The sequence below is a fragment of the Musca autumnalis genome, unplaced genomic scaffold (assembly GCF_047663935.1).
Source record: "Musca autumnalis isolate F117 unplaced genomic scaffold, ASM4766393v1 scaffold_4, whole genome shotgun sequence".
In the NCBI taxonomy this organism is placed as follows: domain Eukaryota; kingdom Metazoa; phylum Arthropoda; class Insecta; order Diptera; family Muscidae; genus Musca; species Musca autumnalis.
The window spans coordinates 54,684,735-54,709,593 of record NW_027411977.1 but is presented as its reverse complement, the minus strand read 5'-3'; the positions used below and the strand labels follow the sequence as shown (position 1 = coordinate 54,709,593).

At 35.3% G+C, this 24,859-nt stretch overlaps 2 protein-coding genes across 3 annotated transcripts in view; one reads left to right on the top strand and one right to left on the bottom strand.

The window, feature by feature from the left end:
* The first annotated feature begins 302 nt into the window (after positions 1–302).
* Positions 303–9,816, top strand: LOC141402953 (cytochrome P450 4d8-like). The gene is made up of 3 exons (XM_073985080.1): positions 303–1,067; positions 1,099–1,702; positions 1,791–9,816. Exons 1-3 carry the CDS (start codon positions 660–662, stop codon positions 2,123–2,125), a joined length of 1,347 nt encoding a protein of 448 aa, XP_073841181.1. The 5' UTR covers positions 303–659; the 3' UTR covers positions 2,126–9,816.
* Positions 9,817–9,953: 137 nt separating this feature from the next.
* Positions 9,954–24,859, bottom strand: part of LOC141400765 (cytochrome P450 4d8-like) — a 30,214-nt gene continuing 15,308 nt past the window's right edge. The window contains exons 1-4 of one of the 2 annotated variants that reach the window (XM_073980252.1): positions 23,074–23,267; positions 22,556–23,012; positions 10,677–11,224; positions 9,954–10,608 (exon numbers count right to left, since the gene is read on the bottom strand). In XM_073980252.1, the coding sequence (XP_073836353.1) occupies positions 10,250–10,608; positions 10,677–11,224; positions 22,556–23,012; positions 23,074–23,242 (1,533 nt within the window). In that variant the 5' untranslated portion in view covers positions 23,243–23,267 and the 3' untranslated portion in view covers positions 9,954–10,249. Of the gene's footprint in view, positions 10,609–10,676; positions 11,225–22,555; positions 23,013–23,073; positions 23,268–24,859 lie in introns of those variants that run through there. The other variant, XM_073980250.1, reaches the window with a different exon arrangement.

The window sequence follows — 24,859 nt, the reverse complement described above, 5'->3', positions numbered from 1 at the left end:
AAATATATACTAGCAGCTGACGAGTTAATAACTGATGAATGAATACTAAAAAATGTTCAATAATCCCGGTCAGATCCCATAAAAAAATCAGCAATATATTTACAAGATAATGCTGCCAAAAAAACAGCGTTAGAACAAATGTTTTCTGCGTACTCGAAAAGCGCTATTTCACCTTAATATTTACTTAGAAGTTATTTTTAAATATCATTTATGGCGTTCAAATACAACTTCAAATTCATATTTCTTGACTATAGAATATTAAATAATAGATTAACATTTAAATTAGCTAAATGTGACACGATTAGATTAGCATGCAGTCCATTTGGGGAGTTCATTTCGATTGCTTGCAGTTTGCGTAGCTTAGTTAAGATTTGATTTTCATTGGAAAGGATGTATTTGTTGGCATTCGTGTTGTTTTTCCTCACTTGTTGGGCATATCAATTGCATAAGTCGACAAAGAGTAAACGAGATGCTGTCAGCAACATACCTGGGCCAACGGCAATACCCATAGTGGGATGCTTGGAGTTTATATTGAAAATCAATCCCAGAAGTAATATTATTTTTCGAAATTATTACAAGAAAATAAGCTTTATGACATTGAATATATTGCAGATACATATGAGGTCTCACAGGAATATAAGAAAAAACATGGCTCAATAATGCGTATATGGGCCTTCAATCGTCTTCTAATTGGTTCATCTGATGCAGAACTAAATGAACAAATTCTCAGCAGTAGTACACACATTTCCAAACAAAGGTTATATGGTTTGCTTAAGAATTGGTTGGGTGTTGGTCTGCTGTTCAGCGATGGCAAAAAATGGCATTCACGTCGTAAGATCATAACCCCAGCATTCCATTTTAAAATATTAGAAGATTTTCTACAAGTTTTCAATCGCCAATCGAAAGTTTTAATGGACAATTTAGCAGCAAAGGCCGATGGTAAGACAGCATTTGATGTTTATCCATTGATGTCGTGTTATACCCTGGATATCATTGCTGAAACGGCCATGGGTACTCCGGTTCATGCACAAACGAATGAAAATGTCCTGTATACAAAGGCCGTCAGCGAGTGAGTTAAATATTCTTAACTTGATGAAAACAAAATATTCCAAATTTGTACTATATTTTTATTATTTCAGAATGACTGAATTATCTGCTTGGAAATTCGTTAGAATACATCTCAATAATAGCTTGGTCTACACTATATTGCATCCACGAAAGAAACTACGTGAAATACAACTCATAAAGATAATGCGTGACTTTACCAAAAAAGTTATTGAAGAAAGACGTGAAACCCTGTTAAAAAGCAGCGGCCAACAATCAGACGAAAGCAGCACTGAAAATGATGTTGGTTTCAAAAAACGTTCCGCTCTATTGGATGTATTGTTGCAGTCGACTATAGATGGCAAACCGCTAACAGATGAAGATATCCGAGAGGAAGTCGATACATTTATGTTCGAAGGCCATGACACAACTGCTACGGCCCTCAGTTTTACCCTTTATTTATTGGCCAGAAATCCTCGAGTACAAAATAAACTTTTAGCTGAAATTCATCAAGTCTATGGCAGTGATTTATCAACACCATTCACATTAATGAATTTAAATGATATGAAATATATGGAATGGGTTATACGAGAATCGTTGCGCATGTATCCAGCTGTACCCATAATAGGAAGAGAAATAAAGACTGATTTTCATTATAGTAAGAGCAATTTGAGAATTCTTGAAAATTAAATTTATTTCTTATATTTCCTTCTCATCTTTTCCCATTTTAGCCCATTCCCGCATAGGCAATGGTACCATACCAGCTGGCACCGAATTTATCTTAAATATTTTTCTTGCTCTTAATGATCCTAAATTTATTAAAGATCCTGAAGTTTTTAGACCAGAACGTTTTGCCGACATAAGTCCAGAATATAATTTTAATTCCATACCATTTAGCGCCGGGCCACGTAACTGTATTGGCCAAAAGTTTGCAATGTATGAAATGAAATTATCTCTGGCTAAAATTCTGCATAATTTTGAACTTCTGCCAATGGGTGAACCTGTACAGCCGACAGTAAACATTGTTTTGCGTTCCGTTAACGGTATGCAGCTGGCAATGAAAAAGAGATCTTTAGCATAAATATGTATACTGTGATATTTTTAATTTTTAAATAAAGAAAAACATTAAAATCCACCTTTTTATATCTATTCTATAAACAGGTGTTAGGCATGTTTTATAGAACAGCAAATAATAATTAACTGATTAATCATCGTAAAGTTCAAATTCACATAGTGATTAAAAATTACATATTATTAGAAGTAGTATAGGTTAAACAAAGGTTCGATTAAAACGTCAGACACTTACACCAGAGCAGGCCTGTTGTTGCGTTGTGACCTGTTTTTCCTGGAACCAAATAGGATAGATATATTCTCCTCCCTTTAGGCTAACGAGGGTATACTCAACCTTTCACACTCTATTTCAAAAAAAAAATAATAAATAAATAAATAATTTAATTTTATTTATAACTAGCAGACCCCGGTCCGCGTTGCTGGCCCTTCATAATGAGATTTAATGACAATTTTTTATGGACTTTATGCTTGACAATTCAAAAATTGGTATTTTCTTCAGTCCATTGTCAAAACGAGGAGGGTTTTAAATTTAACAACAAATTTTGTGTGTCACCTTTATTTTCTCTTACGGACTGTCAGATTTTTTCGCCCATTGATGCTGTTTAGGATTTATAATCGTCCGTGACCCCTGCCTTTATCCTGAAGCGATCTAATTATAAAAGTTAAAAAAAATGGTTATGTCGAATTCTCCCGCTTATTGAGAATTATGTTTTAGTTTTTCATGGCTGATGGACCGTTGAATCTCACCATTTAAGGAAATTTGTAAATATATTGTTTTTCTTATTCGGAGGCGCAAACACCGTTGTCTCGAAAATTAATTTACAAGCAGATGCATTCATATCTTTAGCAAATGTGGCGATTATAAAAGAATAAGCCCCGGGTAATTCGTCTATAAACAAAGGGAATTTTGGACCACGCGACATTCTTGAACATTTTCTGAAAATTGCATGAAATTAGGTTCAGTTGTTTTCAAAAAATAATATATTGAAAAGAATGGGCGTGGTCATCAGTTTTTAAGATATTACATATTTAAAAACAAGTAAGAAAAGGCTATAGTCGGTACGGGACCGACTATGTGATACCCTACACCACTACCCCTGTGCATAATCTTTTCACTCGAAAACATTTCTTTTACGGAGATACGAAAGTTTTCACCTACCTGGCTTTTATACAAAATGACTTAAGGCGAACTGAACCAAAATAATTAATATTTAGTTTTTGTTAATTTTCTCGTTTAGAGTTAAGCTTGATGATCTGAAAATTATTTGCAATATTTAGTTTTATATTTGACTACTCTCAAAGTTTGGAAATTTTTTTGAACTTCAGTACTATGCTAAGTCAATATTTGTTTATAACTTCTGTTCGGATTGACCGATCATTACCAAAATTAGACAGAATTTAAGTTAAAGGACGTTCGACACCTCCAAATAATGGTTTGCTAATTCTGAAAAGCGAGTTTTGCAGGACAAGCTCTAAAAGTTTGGACATTTCTTTGACCTTCAGTACTATGCTAAGTAAATATTTGTTTATAACTTCTGTTCGGATTGTCCGATCATTACCAAAATTTTACAGAATTTAAGTTAAAGGACGTTAAATATAAAAATGTAAAGAACTTGAAAACATGCTAAGTCGACTTAGCATACTATTGTTTGGAGGCGTCGATGTGACCACCTACGCCAACCTAATTTGCATAATTTTAAAGACGGGATTTTCTACTTTCTTAGTCAGGCTTTGCTTTTAGAGGGTCCCAACTAAAGGTGTGATATCCATCATTATTATTAAAATCGCAAAAATGAAAAGTTGGGTTCTATTAGTGAATATTGCGATATCTTCGTTGTGTGACCACCTACGACAACCTACGTTACATCGTTTCAAATGTGATATTTTCTACGTTCATTTCCCGAGTTTTGCTTTTTATATACCCCTTATAGACGCTGAGATATTTGCTTTGGAATAAAATGTAGACTTTTTCTCCCAATTACTTTTTTGTTCATTCCGACCCCTAATTATTATCCGACCATCACCAAAATCAATAGGCTTCTTCCCCTACGGGACCCCCATCAACACCCAAAATTTCGTGACGATCCGATCAAAATTGCGACCTGTAGCGTGATTACAAGGTTTAGATGGACAGACTTACGGACGGACACACATAGCCAGATCGACTCAGCTCGTCGAGACATTCATTTTGGTATATATAAGTATGGGTCTACGACCATTATTTCGATGCGTTGCAAACTTTTTGGGCAAAACCAACTTATAATACCCTCCCCACATAGTGGTGTAGGGTATAAAAATGGGTGTGGTCTGGTATTTTGGCTCCAAATATGTACCTAGAATACACACTACCCCATTGCCTACCAAAATTAATGATGAAACAGATATAATCAAGGTTTGGCTTATACATATAGCGTTTAACAGAAATGCGTGGGGAAGGCACCCCACCTGCTCCGAAAATCATTAAATATACATAACAACGGCACACCTTGAGATTTTGCTTCAAATTTCATGAAATTTTTTTCAGCAGTATTGGCCATATATTATTAAAAAAAAAAAAACAAGTAATAAAGTATCAGTCGGCTTTGCCGACAGAGATATACCCTCAGTCCATGTGAATGGAAACACTTTTTGGATATTTGAACATGCCGACAAAAATATGGATTAAGGTCTCGTCACATAAGAGGATTTCTGGCTTAATTCATTAAGTTGCATGTTCTTCCGGCTTTAAGTCAAAAGTCAAAGCATACGAAAATCGTGTTTCAGCACACAGACTCTACGCCGCTGAATGTGTGCTGTTCGAGAGCATGTCCTAATCCGAACATGGCTACATCAAATCCAAATTGTCTGAAACGGATTTCGTCCAAACATACTTGGGGTCTAAAACCATTTTTGGGTCCCAACTTAGTAGGTAACATCGGAGACACAACCTCAATTGTCTCGCAAATTAATTTCTAAACCTATGAACTCGTAATTATTGTAAATATAGAATTTTTAAAGAAGTGGGGTGTAGGAGAAGTAACCCGCCTCCTCCGAAATTCAACAAAATTTGTAGCCCATTTTAACCGGGGGCCATCACTGTATATTCCTTGACATTTTCAGAACAAAATAGTTCAGTAGTTTTTGTAAAAAAGATACAAATTGAAAAAAGTGGGCGTGGTAAAATTTTCTTTGCATAAAAACCAAAGGCGGGTTATGGCGAACATTTTACAAAAAGAATTATCCAAATCGGTCCAGCCGACAGACAAGTAAGAACCAAGCACAACTTTGGATCCGTTAGTCATTATGCAACCCATTACAAAGTAATGTATACAAAAATAACTACTTATATTACTCATTACTAAGTAATGAGTACGGTGGCACAGAGCTTGTGTGTCCGACTACAAATCCGAGGGTTGTGTGTTCAACGCTCACCGGCGCGCCGGTCGTGTGTTTTTTGTTAAAAAAAAACAAAGAACAGTTGTTGGTGCACATGTAAGTCATTAAAGAACCCTTAATGTTCGTGTGTGTGGCCGAGTGTGTAGTGTGTTGGGCTACAAAGCAGAAGTTCGTGTGTTCAAATCCGGGAGATGGCGCAGTAAAAAATAAAATAAAAACAAGTAAGAAAAGCGTTAAGTTCGGTCGGGCCGAACTTTTTATACCCTCCACCACAAATTTCAGCCATTTCGGTGGATTAATGTGGCCACAACCTTCAAAATACCGAAATTCGGAAGGTACCATTCTACGGGGGCTATATGATGTCGTGGACCTATACCTACAAATTTCTGGGGGAAAGTTTTATACGCCTAAAGAAGACTAAATACCAAATTTCAGCCATATCGGTGTGATAATGAGGCTAAAACGTTCAAAATATCGAAAATCGGGAGATATTGTATTATGGGGGCTATATCAACACGTGGACCTATATAATCATTTTATGGTAGAAATGTTTCTTAGCCTCTGGAAACACAAAATACAAAGTTACAACCGATTCTTTGGTCAAATGGGTTTAATACATTCAAAATCTATTAAAATGACGCGTACTTTATAAGGGGTCTTATATGGGGGCTATACCAAAACGTGGACCTATATAACGCAACTTTGGTAGGAATGTTTTCTGGCCTCTGGAGACACAAAATACCAAATTACAACCAATTCTGTTGTCAAATGAGTCTAATACATTCAAAATATATTAAAATGACGCGTACTTTATATGGGGCCTTATATGGGGGCTATACCAAAACGTGGACCTATATAACCCAACTTTGGTAGGAATATTTTTTGCCCTCTGGAGACACAAAGTACCAAATTACAACCAATTCGGTGGTAAAATGGGCGAAATATCTTAAAAATTCCTTAAAACGACGACGCGTCACGCGTCATTTTGTATGGGGGCTATACGAAAGCGTGGACCTACATAGCCCGCTTTCAATACCAAAAGTCCTACGTAAATATAACACATTTTCCCAAAATTTCATCAACCTACGTCAATCCGTTCGGACGCTAGAGTGATTTCCACAGACGGACAGACGGACAGACGGACAGACGGACGGACATGGCTATATCGATGTAGAATTGGACGCTGATCAAGAATATATATACTTTGTGGGGTCTACAATGATTATTTCGAGTAGTTACAAACGTAGTGACAAACTTAATATACCCCCATCCTATGGTGGAGGGTATAAAAATGAAGTGTGTTGAAATTGAAAACAAATTCCACCTCAACTATTCTAAAAAAAGAAAATATAATTTTTTAACTTATAGCTTATTTTTCAGCTTCCAGTGGCCATGAAATAACTAGTTATTCTAGTGGTTATATTGGTCATAATATAACTAGTTATTCAGTGCGACATGCCCTTGTTGAAATAATGGGTTAGTAGGGGGTTTTGTAAGTAGTTACGACTACCAAAAAGTAATATGAAAACCTATTATTTTGGCAGGACTTTTTTTGCTGGGAATGGCTTCAATTTCGGCCGGGTCAAAATTTGTATACCCTCCACCAGGAGTTTTATTGATCTATAGTGGAACAATTAGAATACCAATGAGACATCGATGTTTTAGCCCTTCCATTTAGATGATGCCTATTATTTGCCTATTAGTGACTAAACATTTTTCTATTATTATTTGCCTATTAATGACAAATATTGAAAAAGATCCCGCACAAACCACTTTTAAAGGTTTATCCCTAATTATGCACATCTTATACTACTTTTAAATTTTTTGTTGCAAAATATTGCGTAATTCTGTGATGCCCTTAACGGAAACAAATTTCCCTTCGCACAACAACCACCTTTTGTATGTACATACACTATTTTAGTTTGTTGTTAAAAAACTAAGTGGTTGGTTATAAAATTCGCATATACAATTTTTAAATATAAATGCAACACTTACTATTTGTAGGAAAGTCAAGCTTAATCTCATATTTGTTGTTTTCAAATTTAAAAACAACAAGTTTAAAGTGGGATGTAGTTAAAATTAATTACTTTAGGGGATGGACTCATCAGTTCTCTTAGTTGTTTGTATTGAAACAGAGAACCCTTCCCCAATTTTATGACGACTCGAGATCAAGAATAAATGTGACTGATGAATTCGTTTAAAAGCGAATTCAACTAAGTAATTTTAAATACATCCCACTTTAAAGTTGTTGTTTTTAAATTTGAAAACAGCAATCGACCTATGATGTCAATGTCATCGGCATAAGCAAGTAACATGTGGCTGTTTGTATATATTGTGCTACTTTTTTTCACCTTCGCACCTCAATGTTGAAAAGATCACACGAGAGGCCATCACCTTGTCTGAAACCTCTTTTGGTACCAAACCCTTCGGAGAGGTTCTTTCCTATTTTAACTGACGATCGATGACATTGACATCATGGTAGGTCAGTAAAGGAAGTAACTCATACCTTTAAGAAGGTCAAAGTAGAATCAGCAAAAAAGGGTCTGGCAGTAAACGGCGAAAAGACAAAGTGTATGGTGTCGACGCGCCATACGTCAATAGTGGTCGGACCAACAGTGGAATTTGGTACCTATAACTTTGAGGTAGTAAAAAATTCGTCTACTTCGGCACCGTCGTAAACACAACAAACAACATCACCTGTGAAATAAAAAAAGAATTGTATTGGCCAACAGATGCTACTTTGGCTTAAGTAAGCAGTTCAAAAACAAAGCCACATCCCGTCAAACAAAAACAACGCTTTATAAAACACTGATGCTTCCCGTGCTAATGTTTGGCTCTGAATCCTGGGTACTTGCGCAAGCAGATAAGGCAGTGCTTGGTGTGTTTGAGAGAAAAATTCTTCGAAAGATCTACGGGCCAATCTGCGTTGACGGTGAATATCGACGTCGTAAGAACCACGAACTGTATCTGCTACACAGCGATAAGCGATGATGAACCCGCTAAAAAGGGCTATAAATACGGGCCACGTGGCGGTACACGCAGAACTGGCAGGCCAAGGCTGCGATGGAGCGAACAAGTGGAAAAAGAGATAGAAAGACGCGGTATTCCAAAAAGCGAAGCAACTAACAGAGCCCGGTGCTCTTGAAATAAATTTAAATGGAAGGTGCTTACACCTGGGAAGTTTTTGCGGATTCTGAAAATGCAATGTTCATAGATGAGAAAAATAAAAAAAAGCCGGAGCGCTTTTTAAATAAATCGCGATTCAAGTTGAAATGTTTAGGGGTTGTTTAGGTTTTCACGACTTTGAATGACCTTTACGGTATTTTCGTAGGTTTTACCATTTTTGAGATATTGAAGTTCAAATTGGGACAATGCACTGACTGTATAAAACAATGTCATGAAGGGTGCGCCTTAACTAAGTTTTAATGAAAACCGCTTACACAGGTGAAGTTTTTGTGAATTCTAAAACAGCAATGTTCATAGATGAGAAAAATCCAAAAACAAGAAAAAATCGCCGGAGGGATTTTTAAATAAATCGCGGTCAAAATTCACGTTTTTAGGTTTTTTTAGGTTTTCACGATTTTGCTTGGAAACCGCAAATCCAATCGAAATGGAGCTAAAGAAAATGTTGTAGCTGTGAAAATTCTCTACACGATTGACGTTTATGACTTGTTCTCAGGCTGTACCATTTTTACGATAAAAAAAGCTCAGTTTACATTTTTAGGTTTTTTTGTTAGGGTTTCGCGATTTTGCTTGAATACGGCAAGTCTTATCGGCATGGGACTCGAGAAAATCTTATAGCTGTGAAAATTCTCTACAATACTGGCTTATGTAATCTTTCCTAGGTTGTATCACTTTTTAGATATGTAGGTTTAAGTTGGGAAATTGCAGTCATGACATTGTTTTATAAGGAGACGATACAGAATTGAATTGAATTTGAATTGTACCAATTTCAACTTCTATATCTCAAAAGTTGTAAAACCTACGAAAATATCATTAAGGTCAATCTTGTAGAGAATTTTGATAGCTACAACATGTTCTTCATTCCCATTTTGATAGGACTTGCGGTTTTTAAGCAAAATCGCAAAAACCTAAACAACCCCGAAAAATTTCAACTTAAATCGCGATTTATTTAAAAAGCGCTCCGGCGATTTTTTTGTTTTTTGATTTTGCTCATCTATGAACATTGTAGTTGCAGAATCCGCAAAAACTTCCCAGGTGTAAGCACCTTCCATTTAAATTTGATTCAAGAGCACCGTGAGAGAGAATTGGACATATTTTCTTAGTTCGGCTTATGGAAAAAATGTTCTGTAATGGGCCAAGTAAGTAAGTTTGATTAAAATTTTTAATGGGCGGGCGGACACACATCTCAAAATCGTTTAACTCGCCGGTATATGAATTTTGGTACAACACAGCACAAGAAAAGCTGTTACAACGGCAATTTGTAAAATGCAAAACAACCGTTTTTAGTTATAAAATAATGCTTAGGTGTATTTATTATCAGTGTCATTCATGTGCCCTATAATTACATAATTTTTCCCATTTCCATGTCCCCAGACAAGTATGTATTTGTGAATGCGACTAAAACACTTTTTTACTTATTTACTTCAAAGTGCATAGGTATACTGCGGTATCACACGTTCTTGCCTCTGATTCATACGTTTTACCTTTATAGAATCTCAATAAAATAATTTTAATAATATATGTACGTCCCAATTTGAATACCCCCGAGTTTTCCCAACTTGAATAATCCTAAATATCACGTGCAATTTTCATTCTTCCTTTCTTTCATCCCCAGCTGCATGCCAGTATCTGAACGCATTACAATATTCATAATAGGTGCAATATCCTCGCCCATTGGTAAAAGTTCATAGCGGTGTAATATTTTGACCAAAATAACTTTCATTTCATACATGGCAAACTTTTGGCCAATGCAATTACGTGGCCCCGCACTAAAGGGCACAAAAGTAAAACTACTATTGCTATCTAGTTCTTGATGACGTTCGGGACGAAATTCCAAAGGATCGGGAAATCGGTTAGGATTACGCATCATACCATAGAGGGATACCATAAATTCAGTACCAGCTGGTATAACACCACTACCAAGTTTTGAGTGTTCTAAAGGAAAGAACAAGAAAAAAAGTAAATTACTTTTCCACATAAAACAAATTAAAATTACATCATACCATATTTAAAATCTTCTACAATTTCTCTTGCTATTATCGGCACCGAGGGATACAAGCGAAGCACTTCTTTAATCACACATTCCATGTATTTCAGTTCATTGAGATTCATTAGAGTAAATTTCTGGTGCTGTTCGTTGGGATAAACGTTGCGTATTTCAGCTAATAATTTATTTTGTACTTGAGGATGACGTGCCAACAAATATAATGTAAAACTTAAGGCCGATGTTGTAGTGTCATGACCCTCAAACATAAATGTATCAACTTCTTCACGTATATCCTCATCACTTAAAGGTTGACCATCGATTGTTGCCCGTAAAAGAAGATCTAAGAGGGCCATACGTTTCTTGCTACCAACATCCGATTCTTCATTAGACTCCAGCATATTTTCCAGCTCTTGACGTCGTTTCTCAATAACATTGCGAGTAAATTTGTGCATAATACTGATCAATTTCATTTGTCGCAGTTTCTTTAACGGGTAGAACAGTGTAAATGTAATTTCATTTTGAATGTGTATACGAAGAAAACGCCAAGCCATCATTGCTGTCATTCTGCAAGAGGAAGAAGAGTGGGGTTAAAGAGAGTGATTTGAGAATTTTACGAATAGAAATTAAACAAATTAAGAATCCGGTTAAGGTATAAGAACGATGACCAAAGAACGTGACTCGATGTTTTCTGCTGAAAAATTGGTCCAAAGTATTGTAGTTCCGTAGAACTTTTGCTATTGAAAATGGGCTATATATGAGGCGCTCAGCGCCAAAACGGCCTAACCCACATTTTCAAAAAAACCGAACTGACTATGCTGGACGAACCGGAACCTTTTGTAATATATACTAAAAAAATCCCCAATTGCATAGGTTAACCCTATGTTATTCTACATGCCGTAAACTGTTTTTCCTTTACTGAAAGTTTAAAAAAAATGTGGACGCCAAAATGGCCTAAGCCACATAGGCAAAATCGAATACTTGAAATAAAAAACACGCGTGTGGGTTAGGCCAAAAACGCATGTTACGTTTTAATGAGGAGTATATTTGAAAAATAATATAAAAATAAATTTTCGAGAAGAATATGTAAATAAAAACCAAAGGTTATGTAATAAAGTTGACTTACGACCTGGCGTCAATGTAGAATGTAAAAAGTTAATAATGTATCGCGATCAATGTGGTGGCCAAAACCGTAACATAAGAATGAACAATATTTGCACATACATGGTCAATAATTCGGCCTTCTGTGTGGAACGGATAGACCACAAATTTTTATTGTCTGGCCATTTATGCCTACCATGCGATCAAGATTTTGGTCTCATTGAAAAGGAAAAAAATATTATAAGGCACTTTTACGCCTGATGATTTGGAATCGTGCAATCCTCACGGCAAAAAGGGAACCATGTCACTTGGTAAAGATGACGACAGATGAAATAAAGCATATCCTCAATTGAGAGACTAGTATCAAACAGAAAAATCTCCGAAGACAAGACTTCAAAAGTTGAGTCGCTTAAGATTCAGTGCCTTCGATTCCAAAATGCGAAGCCATTTATAATTCAATACAAATATTCAAAAAACATAAATGCTTTATTTCAAGAAGTTAATATTTAAAAAAGGAACTCCAGCAAGTACGTAAATTTTGAATTGGAACCGCTTTATCCGGGAGGAAGATTTATTAAAGCTGCAAAGTTTAAGGATTTACAGAAACTCAAAGGGTAAATCATGAATTTTATAATAATTTAACAACAAATTCGAGAGCCGAAGATGAAGATATCCAGGAAGAAGACCAATAATTTTTATTAATATGTATCAATTAACACGCTCACAGCTATTTTTATTATTCATCTGCATAACTTTTGTTTTAATAAATGGAGACAAAATGGCCTAACCCTCAGTTCCTCTCAATATATTTTTTTTAAATGGATGCCAAAACGGCCTAAGCCACTTCAATTTTTTTATTTTTATATATGATTAAAACAGTTTTTATCTATGTAAACTAATACCTAATGATTAACCTAAAACAAATATTACAACTAATATGTATTTATGATTAATAAAAAAATTATAAAAATATTTTAAAAACTTGTTTTCTTTCAACTTCGTTTTTCTCAGAACCATTTCTATGTGGGTTAGGCCGTTTTGGCGCTGAGCGCCTCATATGTAGGTTCACGTTTCGGTTTAGCCCCCTTACTCTAAGAAGTTTTGAAGGTATTAACCCCATTTGACCACCTAATTGGTTGTAATTTGATATTTTTTGTTTCCAGAGGCTACAAAACTTTTCTACAAAAAATTTTTTATATAGATCCACGTTTTAGTTTACTCTCCACATAACATTACACATTACCTTTAATAATTTTTCAGCCCGATTTGCCCTCCGAATTAGTTGTAAATTGGTATTTTGTGTTACCAGAGACAAAAAAATATTATAGGAAAAATTATTTATATACATAGGTTCACGTGTTGTTATAGCCACCATATAATGTGACGCCTTCCGAATTGATTGTCACGGTGCTCTTGAAGCAACTTTAAATGGAAGGTGCTTACACCTGGGAAGTTTTTGCGGATTCTGAAACTACAATGTTCGTAGATGAGACAAATCAAAAAACATCACCGGAGCGCTTTTTAAATAAATCGCGATTCAAGTTGACATTTTTAGGGGTTTTTAGCTTTTCACGAGTTTGCTTGGAAACCGCAAGTCCGATCGAAATGGGCCTAGAGAAAATATTGTAGCTATGAAAATTCTCTACAAGAGTAAGCTTTATGATAATTTCGTAGATTTTACCGTTATTGAGATATAGAAGTTCAAATTGGAACAATGCAATGACTGAAAACCGCATACACCTGGGAAGTATTTTGCGGACTTTGAAACAGCAATGTTCATAGGTGAGAAAAATTCAAAAACAAGAAAAAAATCTGTGGAGGGATTTTTAAATAAATCGCGGTCAAAATTCTTATTTTTAGGCTTATTTTAGGTTTTCGCGATTTTTCTTGGAAACCGCAAGAAAAATCGAATTGGGGCTAAAGAAAATGTTGTAGCTGTTAAAATTCTCTAGAGGATTGACCGCAATGATTTGTTCCACTTTAAATAATTTTGGAAGTATTAGCCCGACTATCTCTCCGAATTGACTGTTATTTGGTATTTTGTGTTTCCAGAGGCTAAAGAACATTTCTACTAAAATAAAATTTTTCGCCAGAAATTTGCCAGTATCGTTCCACGTTTTGAAAGGTACGAACAGATTTTCGGCATTTCAAGGTCTAAGTCGCATTTTCCTACAGAAGTGAGTAAAATTCGATATATAGTTTTCGCTGAAGATATACAATATTTTCGCAGAGAACTGTCGGTATACGTCCATGTCTTGATATAGGCTCCATAGAACCACCCAATTTGAACTTTGAAGGTTTTAGCCACATTATATTACAGAAATGGGTAAAATTCGATAAATAGTCGTCGCTGGGAACAAGCAACATTCTTGCCGAGAATTTTCGGTACAGGTCCACGTTGTCATATACCAGCCATAGCAGGTACATTCCAATTGTCAGTGTTTTTGAAAGTTTTAGCCAAATTATCTTACAGAAATATAGAAGAAGATTTATTTTCAGAGTCCAGAGAATATTTCAACCAAAAATTGTCGACATAGGTCCACGTTGGGGTATAGGCCCCATACAAGGGTACCCCCAATTTAAGATAATTTGACAATTTTAGCCGTATTTTTAAGACGATTTCGTTGTAATTTTGCATTTCGATCTCTTAGATGATATGAACCCTTCGCACTAAAAATTATGAACATAGGTCGAAGTTTTAGTTTAGACCTCATACAATGGGGTCACCCTGTTTAATATATTTTAACGGTTTTTTGGAAATTCAGGGTGAAAATAATTCTGAATTAATATGTTGTGACAGTAATTATAAATAAAACTAAATATCAATACAAAAAGGACGTACAAATAGTTTTGGCCAGAAAAATTGGATTTCAGACCAATGTGCATTGTAGAAGCTCCTAGATCAAGGAGACTAGTACATTCCATGTAGCAGCGGGCACATATAAATACGGGGAAGGAAAAGCTGGGAGTGAGTAGTGAATAATCAACCGCGAGTTTTAAACCGTAAGTGTAAACTAAACAGTAAAGAAGTAACCTGAATAGAGTAAGGCTTTGTGTTTACTGGAGTATTAGCTGTGTGCTAGTAGAGAAACAGTCTTGTGTGAATAACTGAAGTGAATAACGTCAATAAAGCATTGTAGAATCGTAATCCAAGACGAACCATGTTCTATTTGGTACAAATCGTATCGGGGAATAAAACAATGTGTACACGGGATTTAGTTCAAACCCTAATTCCGTAACAATATATACATATGTTACAAGACACATCCCCTTTCAACGGTGGCAAAGAACCCCTCAGTAATGTAAGCGACATTTCCTCAGTATTTCAGCCATGTAAAACTTCTCTACAAGTGGTGTCTTAGGACATGCCGTTCGGACTCGACGATAAACTGTAGGTACCATATCACTGAGCTAATATGAATCGGGGTGCACTCATTGATATGTGAGAAGTCTCCCTTGTCCCGTCTGGTATGTTTATGAAACAATTATATATTATTATTACAACGTGTGGTGAAGGATATTAAAATTCGGCCCGGACGAACTTGACCCGGTTTCTAATTGTTTTGTCCTCTGCTGGGATTGAACATCTGATTTGTAGCTAAACATTCTGCAGAATGTGCCCAGTTTACGAATATTAACTGCTTATCTATAATACATGGCATTTGGTCCCAAAAAACTAGTTTGCAGACTGTGTACGTTGAACTCACGTTTTGTAGTCGGATATTCACACTCTGTGCCACATATAATCATTAATTAGTTATAAGTAAAATATCCCTCCGAAGTGGTTAAAATTTGGTATTAAGTCTTCGTTGGGGGTATAAAACTTTCCACCTGAAAATTATCGGTATAGGTCTACGTCTTCATATATCCCTCGTAAAATGGTACCTCCCGATTTTCGGTATTTCGAAGGTTGTGGCCTCAATATCCCACCGAAATGACTGAAATTTGGCATTTTGTCTTCGATGTGGGTATAAAACTTTCCACCTGAAACTTGTCGGTATAGGTCCATGTCTTCATATAGCCCCCATAGAACGGTACCTCCCGATTTTCAGTATTTTGAAGGTTCTGGTCTCAATATCCCACCGAAACGGCTGAAATTTGGTATTACGTCTTCCTTGGGGGTAAAAAACTTTCCACCTTAAATTTGTCAGTTTATGTTCAGGACTTCATATAGCCCCCATAGAGCGATACCTCCCGATTTTCGGTACTTTGAAGGTTGTGGCTGTGGTTATACATTTCTCTATTTTATAGACTTGTCTGAAGATAATTTTAAACAGAAAAATTGTACACACAAACATTTTTGTACCTATTATTGAAATATTTGTTGCATAAGAAAATATGTAAAATGCATAAATTTTGCATATGCACAAATTTATGCATTTTGCATAATTTTGAATATGTCATATGCAAATATGCCCAGTCTCAAAATTTGACATTAATCGGACCAAAAATAGGTGTTGCATAAAATTCCGCTGTCTAGTGATATACAATATTTCACATTTGTGTCATAAGTGTGGATATGGAACAAATCGACAACAATTCTATTTTTAAAAAAATCTTCTATAATTTTATGTTCCACAGATGTTCCTTTAAAATTTTGCAAATATATTCTATGTAATATTATTAATAATTCAAGTCAAAAATATAAATATTTTCTTAAGTCGTCTCCAAGCAGTTTTGACGCAAACATTAAAATGCGATTATCTCGAAACGGGAAAATGGCGTATGGAGACACCGACGATATGTTATTGAAATAAATAATTGTTCACTAAAGTTCATCTTGTTCATATTTATAGCAAGAGAGGCCAATCATGTAAAAATATTCTCCATAAAAGAGTTTCAACACTCACTTAAACGTTTTCTCGAAAAAGAAGAAGTTCTATAAAATGAAAACGAAACAAGTAAAAAGTATAAGTCAGCATAGCCGACATAGCCTGTGTGAATTGAGACTATCATCTATGTAAAAAACGAATACCGGCTATAAAACCGGACTCCTTTTTCCCAAAAATTAATTTTCCCAGAATTTTGAAGCCTTCGGCGACAAAAATATACATTATCATTTAAATATATACGAGGGCAGTTCGGAAACTTCTTAGCCTAGCACAAAAAGCGCTGTATAAACAGAAAAAAGTTAAGTGTTTTGGAAACTTCCATCACTGTTATGAACACATGTTAAATTTTGTTTCGATCTGGTAACTCCTTCATGTAGAAACAGGTGTTCAAAAAAGACGCATCCGCAATTTTTTTACAATGGAAAAATTAGAAATGCGTGCTGTCATTAAATATTTACATAAAAAAGGTTTATCGGGACAGTAAAAAATTAGGTTGCTGAATGAAACGTGGTCGTACAAGCATTGAAGATGAACCACGTAGTGGACGTCCAAAAACAGCAACACCAACAGAAATTGTAGCCAAAGTGCATGATATGGTATTGAATGATCGACGAATAAAAGTGCGTGAAATTGCTAATATCATGGGCATCTCAAATGATCGAGTCCATTTAATTTTGCATGAATAACTACAGATGAAAAAGCTTTCTGCAAGATGGGTGCCGCATTTGTTAACAGTCGATCAAAAACGCATAGGAATGAACATTTCTCAAGCTTGTTTGGATCGTTTTAAGCGAAATAAAATGGATTTTAAGCGTCGTTTCATAACTGTTGTTGAGACATGGATCCACCACTATACTCCAGAGACAAAAGAACAATCCAAACAATGAAATGAAGCTGGAGGAAGTGCCCCAAAGAAGGCAAAAACAATTCAATCGGCTGGTAAGGTTATGGCAACGGTTTTTTGGAACTTCAAAGGTATTTTATTGATTGACTATCTGCAAAAGGGTAAAACAATAAATTCAGAGTTTTATTGCAACCTTTTGGACCAATGAAATGTACAAATTCGAGAAAAACGTCCTGGCTTACAACACAAAAAATAATTTTTCATCAAGACAACGCACCAGCGCACAAGAGTGTTTTAACAATGGCTAAAATCAACGAATTAAAGTTCGAGTTGCTTGACCACCCACCTTATTCTCCTGATTTAGCTCCCAGTGACTTTTACTTGTTCCCAAATCTAAAAAAATTCCTTGCTGTCAAGCTTTTTACCTCAAATGAAGATGCAATTACAGTTGTAAACCACTATTTTGAAGACCTTGAGGAAAACTATTTTAATCAAGGGATAGAATTGCTAGAAAAGCGTTGGACTAAGTGTATTGAAGTTTCAGGAGATTATATTGAAAAATAAAAATATTTTTGAAAAACTAACTATTCTCTTTCATTGATAGGCTAAGAAGTTTCCGAACCGCCCTCGTAGGATTTATTTTGTTTTTTTTTTTTTTAACAGTCAGACTTAATCTTATAGTCGCTGTTGTAATATTTTATTAAAACAACTTTAATTTATTAGTGGAAATTGATGATGACCAAGGGATAGCGCAAGGAAAGCTACAATTTTTGATCTTGCCTCAGATCCTCATCAGTTCCCTTGTTTAAAAAAAAAACAACATTTTATACCCAAGTCCCAATAGTTCCCTCAAATAGATACGTGTCCAAAGAAGTACGCTGATCGAGAATTTCTTTGGGACTAGCTAAACCCTAACAACCACTAATTAATTTAAGTTGTTTTAATAAAATATTAAAAACATACAAAGCAAAAATTCGGGGCCGTTAGTCATTATGTAACCCATTACAAAGTAATGTAAACGAATATAACTACTTTATCAATTATGATCGTACGCGTGGCATAATGTTTAGTGTGTTCGGCTTCAAATCGGAAGATCGCACGATCAAATCCAGCAGAGAGCAAAACAAAATAAAATAAAAAATAATAAAAAAAATTAAGTTACTTGTATTTGAATTAAAAGTTGTGACAATATTAAAAGGCAAGCGTTTTATTTGAGAGACTCGATCATGAAAAACTATTTTCTAGTTTTAAGTGCATTAATAAATAAAACACTGTAACTTAATATTTATACCCTCAGCATTTTTGCTAACGAGGGTATATAAACTTTCATACGGGCAAAATGCGCCTCATCGAAATAATGGTTTTAGACGCCAAGTATTTTTGGACGAAATGTGTTTCAGACAATTTGGAGTCAATGTCCGTCCGTCTGTCTGGCTGGCTGGCTGGAGCGCACGATAACTCTCGAACGGATGAGCCGATTTGGTCCAAAATTTGGCTTTCGTAATATTTTGTCCAAACTTAGTTTAAGTTCGAAGATGGGTTATATCGGTCCACTTCTTCCGGTACCTCCCTCACAATAGTTCGGAAATGTTCGGAAAATTTGTGCTCACGATAACTCTTTAAGGAAGTAACCAATTTGGTCCATTCTATGCACATCATGAAATTTCTACCAGTCTTAGATGAGGTTCCAATATGGATTCAATCGGTCCACTGCTTCGGGTACCTCCCACACAAAATTTCGAAAAGTTCAGTTTAGGACCTGTTCACGAATCGCTTTAATTTTTGTTGTAGCAACTTGTATTCACCGCCCACCATACGACGGTATAAGTTTCATCTGGGGCAAGTCTATACTTCCTGAGCAAATAGCCTGAAAAATTACAAAAAAACCGTGTTTAGTGGTTGGAGCGCAAGATAACTCTTGAACGGTTCTGCAGACTCGGTCCAAAATTTGGCCTTCGTAATATTTTGTCCAAACGATAACTTTAAAGGGGGTGACCTAATGCATCTGCCATATGTATATCAGGTTTGAATATGGACTACATTTGTCCACTCGTTCGGGTACCTCCCACACAAAATTTTGGATAAATTCACTTTAAGACCTACTTTCGAATCACTTTGATTTCTGTTGAAGCAACTTGCATTCGCTGCATCAATTACGACGGTAAATGCTTTTTCTGGAGCAAGTCCATACTTCTGGAAAAAACTGCCCAAAAGGTGTCCAAACTTAGTTTCAGTTCGAAGATTGGCAACAACTTCCTGTACTTTCCTCCAATATTTAAAAAATTTCACTAAAATGGTATGTACGATATACCTTGAACGGGGCAACCAAATTTATCCAAACGTTGGATCTCCTAATATTTTGTCCAAATTTACTTTAACTTATAAAATGGCCGATATCGATCTTCTCTTTATGTTACCTCCCCCACAAAAGTTCAACAATTGTGTCGTAGATGAAAGTTTTAATTCACATAGGCTGAGGGTATATGGTAATATTCAAAAAAGTTTTACAATCGTTGAAGTTGAGGTTCACCATTTAATAAGTCGCGAACTGTTAATATATTTCATAAAATATGAATACATTTATATATATCGAAGTGTTTTAGCTACGATCTCATAATATGGACCATAACAAATAATTTTCGTGGAAGCTGGTGGTAATATAAAAAAATGAGAAAAATGTGTTGAAGTTTACAAGTTTTTTTGTGTTCTTTCTTGATTTCTGGCCAAACCACGGAAAATTCAAACCTATGCTCAAAGAAAGAACTAAAGAATACCCCTTAGGCAATATGGTTCTAGTGTATGACTTTTCAATATATACACTGTATCCCCCTAAAATCGATGCTGACATTTTGAAGTTTTGATTTCAGTGTTTTTCGAATTTTTCTTATAATTAGATGGTGCAACTAGATAATAATCGAAACTAGTTTATAGGATTGTAGAACTCGCGATTCTACATCGTGTGAGTGTGCTCCGTACAGCTTCCTAGTAATAGAAGTCCAAAGGCGAAAATGTGGTCCGTAAATTTTCTGATAAAACCTATTTTTTGGCTTTAAAATTTACAACTGTCGTACAGGTACCCCTGAACCCCGCGTGATTTTAGTTTTTTTACGTGCCGGATCTAATGAGCTCTTCCGCGGTCAAATCCATCCACTAAAACGCCGGATATAGATACCTTGAAAGTAGGAAAATCTGCAAAAATATATTTTGACAATTCCGCGAATTGAACCGCGATTTTCTTTGATTATTTTTACATAAATGTAATCCTTTATACGCGATTATTATATTTGCCAAAAAGGTGTGTCACAAATTACAAAGAATCGGGAGTAATATCCCTATTTATCCCAAAATAGAATGTGGTGGCACATCCGCAGTTCTTGACGAATCTGTCTAAAATAATTTATATTGACGTATTTTTAATAGGGGGCCATTGAAATCGGATGCACCTTATAATCATATGCACATCGCGTAATTTTTGCCCACTTGAAGGTTTTTTGAATAGTAAGATGCAACTGATGGCACACTTTGGCCGCTGAATGAAACATGGGAAAATCCATGCATATTGATATACATGGACTCCCTGTATCCGAAAAGCACATGCACCCCAACTGATTTCAACGAATTCGCGAATTACACGCCTTTTAATTTTTGTGTTTTTTCTTTGGTTGTAATTTCAATATTACTCTCTACTTCTTATTTCTATTGCTTATCACAGAAAGCAAATATACTTTCACGATGACTAATTACTTTTCTCGTAGAAGTTTAAGCAAAATACTTCAGGATTTGGATCGAAATTTAGCGAAATAATAGAATAACTCCCAACATTTATTTTTCAAGTTTTTCGTATTTAACCAAAAATATATTTTTGAAATAATTTCCAACAATAAGTTTCCGTTGTTTATTGTTGCTGTAATATGCAAGTTATAAACGCGATCTTTATAATTTTGGTCTCACATTTTTCTAGGCGTTGTCTAGATTCTGTACGTATTTTTAAATTACTTTTTTAGAGATTTTTTGGACTTTGATTTAGAATAAATAAAATTTATTCCAAGATTTCTTCAATATTTTTTGATTTACCGCGAAAATAAAAATAAATTTAGCAACTATTTTAGCATCTACGGATAGATATCACATTCTGCTAACGATTCATATATACATGTTCTTATTACAACTCAATAGGAATTTTTAAATATTTTTTCTTTACAAGAGAGTAAAACCGCATATAACTTTTGAGTGCAGCATCCAATTTTGTGAACGCGAACAGATTTGAAACCGCGATTTTTTTCTTAACCCATGTACCAAAAATGGGGGATGTGCTCGCCAAAAAAGTTTTTAATTTTTTTTCTATGTAATTGTAAAGGAAATTTTAAATTTACCATATATCTGTCGGCAAAGCTGACTGATACTTTTTATTTGTTTTAATTATTAATTATTTTTAACTTTTTAGTAAATACATTTTTTGAGCAATGAGAAGTCTATAACCAAATTACAGTCAATTTAGGCCGAAAATGTGGTACCGTTTTTTGGGGGCTACACCAAAATCTGACCCATGTCCACAATTTTTGGGCGGATGGGGGAGTTTCTGGGAACTCCAAATGGCAAGTTACAGCCGCTATATGGGGCTATAGGAAAAAATGTACCGATATTGGTTAATTAACATTAATGTATTGTCATCCAAATCTGAAAATTCGATTTTAGTTCGATTGGTCAAGTGCAACTGTGTGGAAAATGAGTTACTAGATTTGAACTAAACGGATACCAAAGCAAGTTAAATAAAACACTATAAAAATATGAAGTGTGTTGAAATTGAAAAAAAATCCACCTCAACTGTTCTAAAAAGAGAACATATGTTTTAGCTTGTTTTTCAACTTCTAGTGGCCATACCATAACTAGTGGTTATAAAATAACTAGTTATTCGGGGCGAAGGTTCAGGTTGTAAGTAGTTACAACTACCAATACTTATTATAAAAACCCAGTATTTGGTAATAATTTTTTACAGAGTCACGGCTGTTTTTTGAAGTTTCGCTTTGCTGGATGGTTTCGAACCGGTCGAATTTAACACCTGTTTACTTGGTCTTTTACACATACAGCTAACATTGTTTCTAAGTTCCAAATAATACTCACTCTTTTACTGCCTGTGTATATGGTATGTTCTTATCAGTTTGGGCATTAACTTTGGTGCCCATTGCCGATTCAGCAATAATATCCAATGTTAACATAGACATGTATGGATAAACATCAAATGGCGTTTGGCCATTTGCTTTATTGCTCAAACACTGCACTGCAATCGCTGTCTGACGATCGAATACATCTAAGAATTCTTCCAATATTTTAAAATGAAATGTTGGTGTAATTATCTTACGGCGTGAATGCCATTTTTTGCCATCGCTCATGAGAAGACCTACACCCAGCCATTGATGTAGTATTCCATAATTCCTATGTTTTGTAATGTGAACATTACTGGCCAATAGCTTTTCATTCATTTCAGTATCCATACTCATTATGGCCTTACGATTAAAAACCGCCATACCAAAAATAGGTCCGTATTTGGCGCAAAATTCATCCATTTTTGCAAAAATATCTAAAACAAAATATTTATTAAAAGCTGTTTGCTGAGACCTATATAGGATTCTTTGCCTTACTTTTCAGATTAATTTTATATATAATATGCACAGAACCGACAATTGGAAAACTTAATGGGCCCGGTATATTGTCGAGATCATTTCGTCGGTATTTCTTAGAGCAGATACTTATTAAAATCGTAAGCACAAGAGCGACGGTAAACAAAAGTATAAACAAGAAATTATACATCCTGCTTCGTTGATGGAATTATTTGAACTAGCCGTTAAATACTACGAAGTAAATCATAAGCAGCATTGTTTTAATTGTTGTAATCTTTCATTTCCATATGCTGATATAATATGCACGTATGCGAATACGTACGAAGTCTGTTCAAACAGTATTGGAAATTGTATTGTATTGCAAATGTTCGTTTTTCGATTTATTGCAAACATCGAAAACAAACCCAACAGCGTCCAAGCAAAATAACATCCCAATTGCTGATATTGTTCAGCACAAATCGGAGATGTCTGTTTAAACATAACGCACTCAAAAAAATCAAACGAACGAGAAAAATCAAAATATCCAAAAATATCTGAACAAAACTCGTATATGAGCAAAAATTTGTAAAATTGAGTTTTCCATTTAAAAAAAATCTAAAAATTATTTAATGCTACATAAATAATTTTTGGTACATATATAAATTAAGAAAAAAAAATCTTCATTCCATTATGTTTTTATTTAACTAATATTGACCGATGCGCTCAAAAGATAATTCCAAAAAAATCGCGGCTTGATATGATAAGCTGCTGTATGTCACTACCGTTAACTGAATTCGTACCCTTTGCGATGATGCGAAAACACTTCCGAAGTGTCTATCTAAATGGATTCTCGAAAAATAAGATTTATGACAAATTTTACGTATTTGCAAACATATTTTTTGAAATAGTAGCGTAGGGGATGGAAGTTAACTTTAACATGGCAAACCCCAGGATTTATCTTGGTCCCTCTTTCATCTCAAGTGGACACTGACCTCCCCGTGGTTTCACCTGGGGAACTGCCTTTAACACCCGTTAAAGGTAGTAAGCTAAAATGTGCCGCGCGTTCTCCCATAAGAACGTTAAAAACTTGGGTTTGGGCGTCGGTTTAGTAACCCTCCCCTAGAAAAAACAGCCTACTATGAAAAAACGAAAGAAAAGAAAAACAAACCCCTCTAAAGTTGGCGAACCCCGCAAACGTGTTAAGGACCATGATCTGCGAATCTGCACCTGGAATGTTCGCACTCCTTATAGAGAAGGTGCAGTTTTTACCCATTGGCAGATGTACTTGAAAAGTACAAGGCCGGCATTACCGCCATACAGGAAATACGATGGACTGGGAAAGGCGTCACAACAACACCTAAAGGTCGGAGGTATAAACATCTGGTCTCCAGCTTCACCCCAGTGAATGAAAGACTTGCTGCAATTCAATTAAAAGCTAAATTCTTCAACATCAGCTTTATTTGCGCTCATGCTCCCACTGAAGACAAAGACGAACAGACCAAAGATATAGTTTACGAGCGCCTAGAAGAAACTTATGACCGTTGCCCTGCCCATGACATTAGAATTATACTAGGCGATTTTAATGCCAAAATTGGAAAGGAGAATATCTTTGGCCCAACAGTCGGGAAATTCAGTCTCCACAGTAAAACATCTGACAATGGTATGAGGCTGATAGACTTTGCAGCGGCAAAAAACATGGTAGTAAGCAGTACCAGATTTAATCATCTCGATATTCATAAGGACACCTGCCTGTCTCCAGATCAGAAAACAAGAAATCAAATTGATCATGTTGTGATAGATGGAAGATATTCATCGAGCGTGTTAGATG

Coding starts and splice junctions, on each gene's coding strand:
- LOC141402953 (XM_073985080.1), top strand. CDS start 660: ATGCGTATATGGGCCTTCAATCGTCTTCTAATTGGTTCATCTGATGCA. Junction 1,068..1,098: donor TGTATACAAAGGCCGTCAGC/GAGTGAGTTAAA, acceptor AACTTGATGAAA/ACAAAATATTCCAAATTTGT. Junction 1,703..1,790: donor AAAGACTGATTTTCATTATA/GTAAGAGCAATT, acceptor ATTCCCGCATAG/GCAATGGTACCATACCAGCT.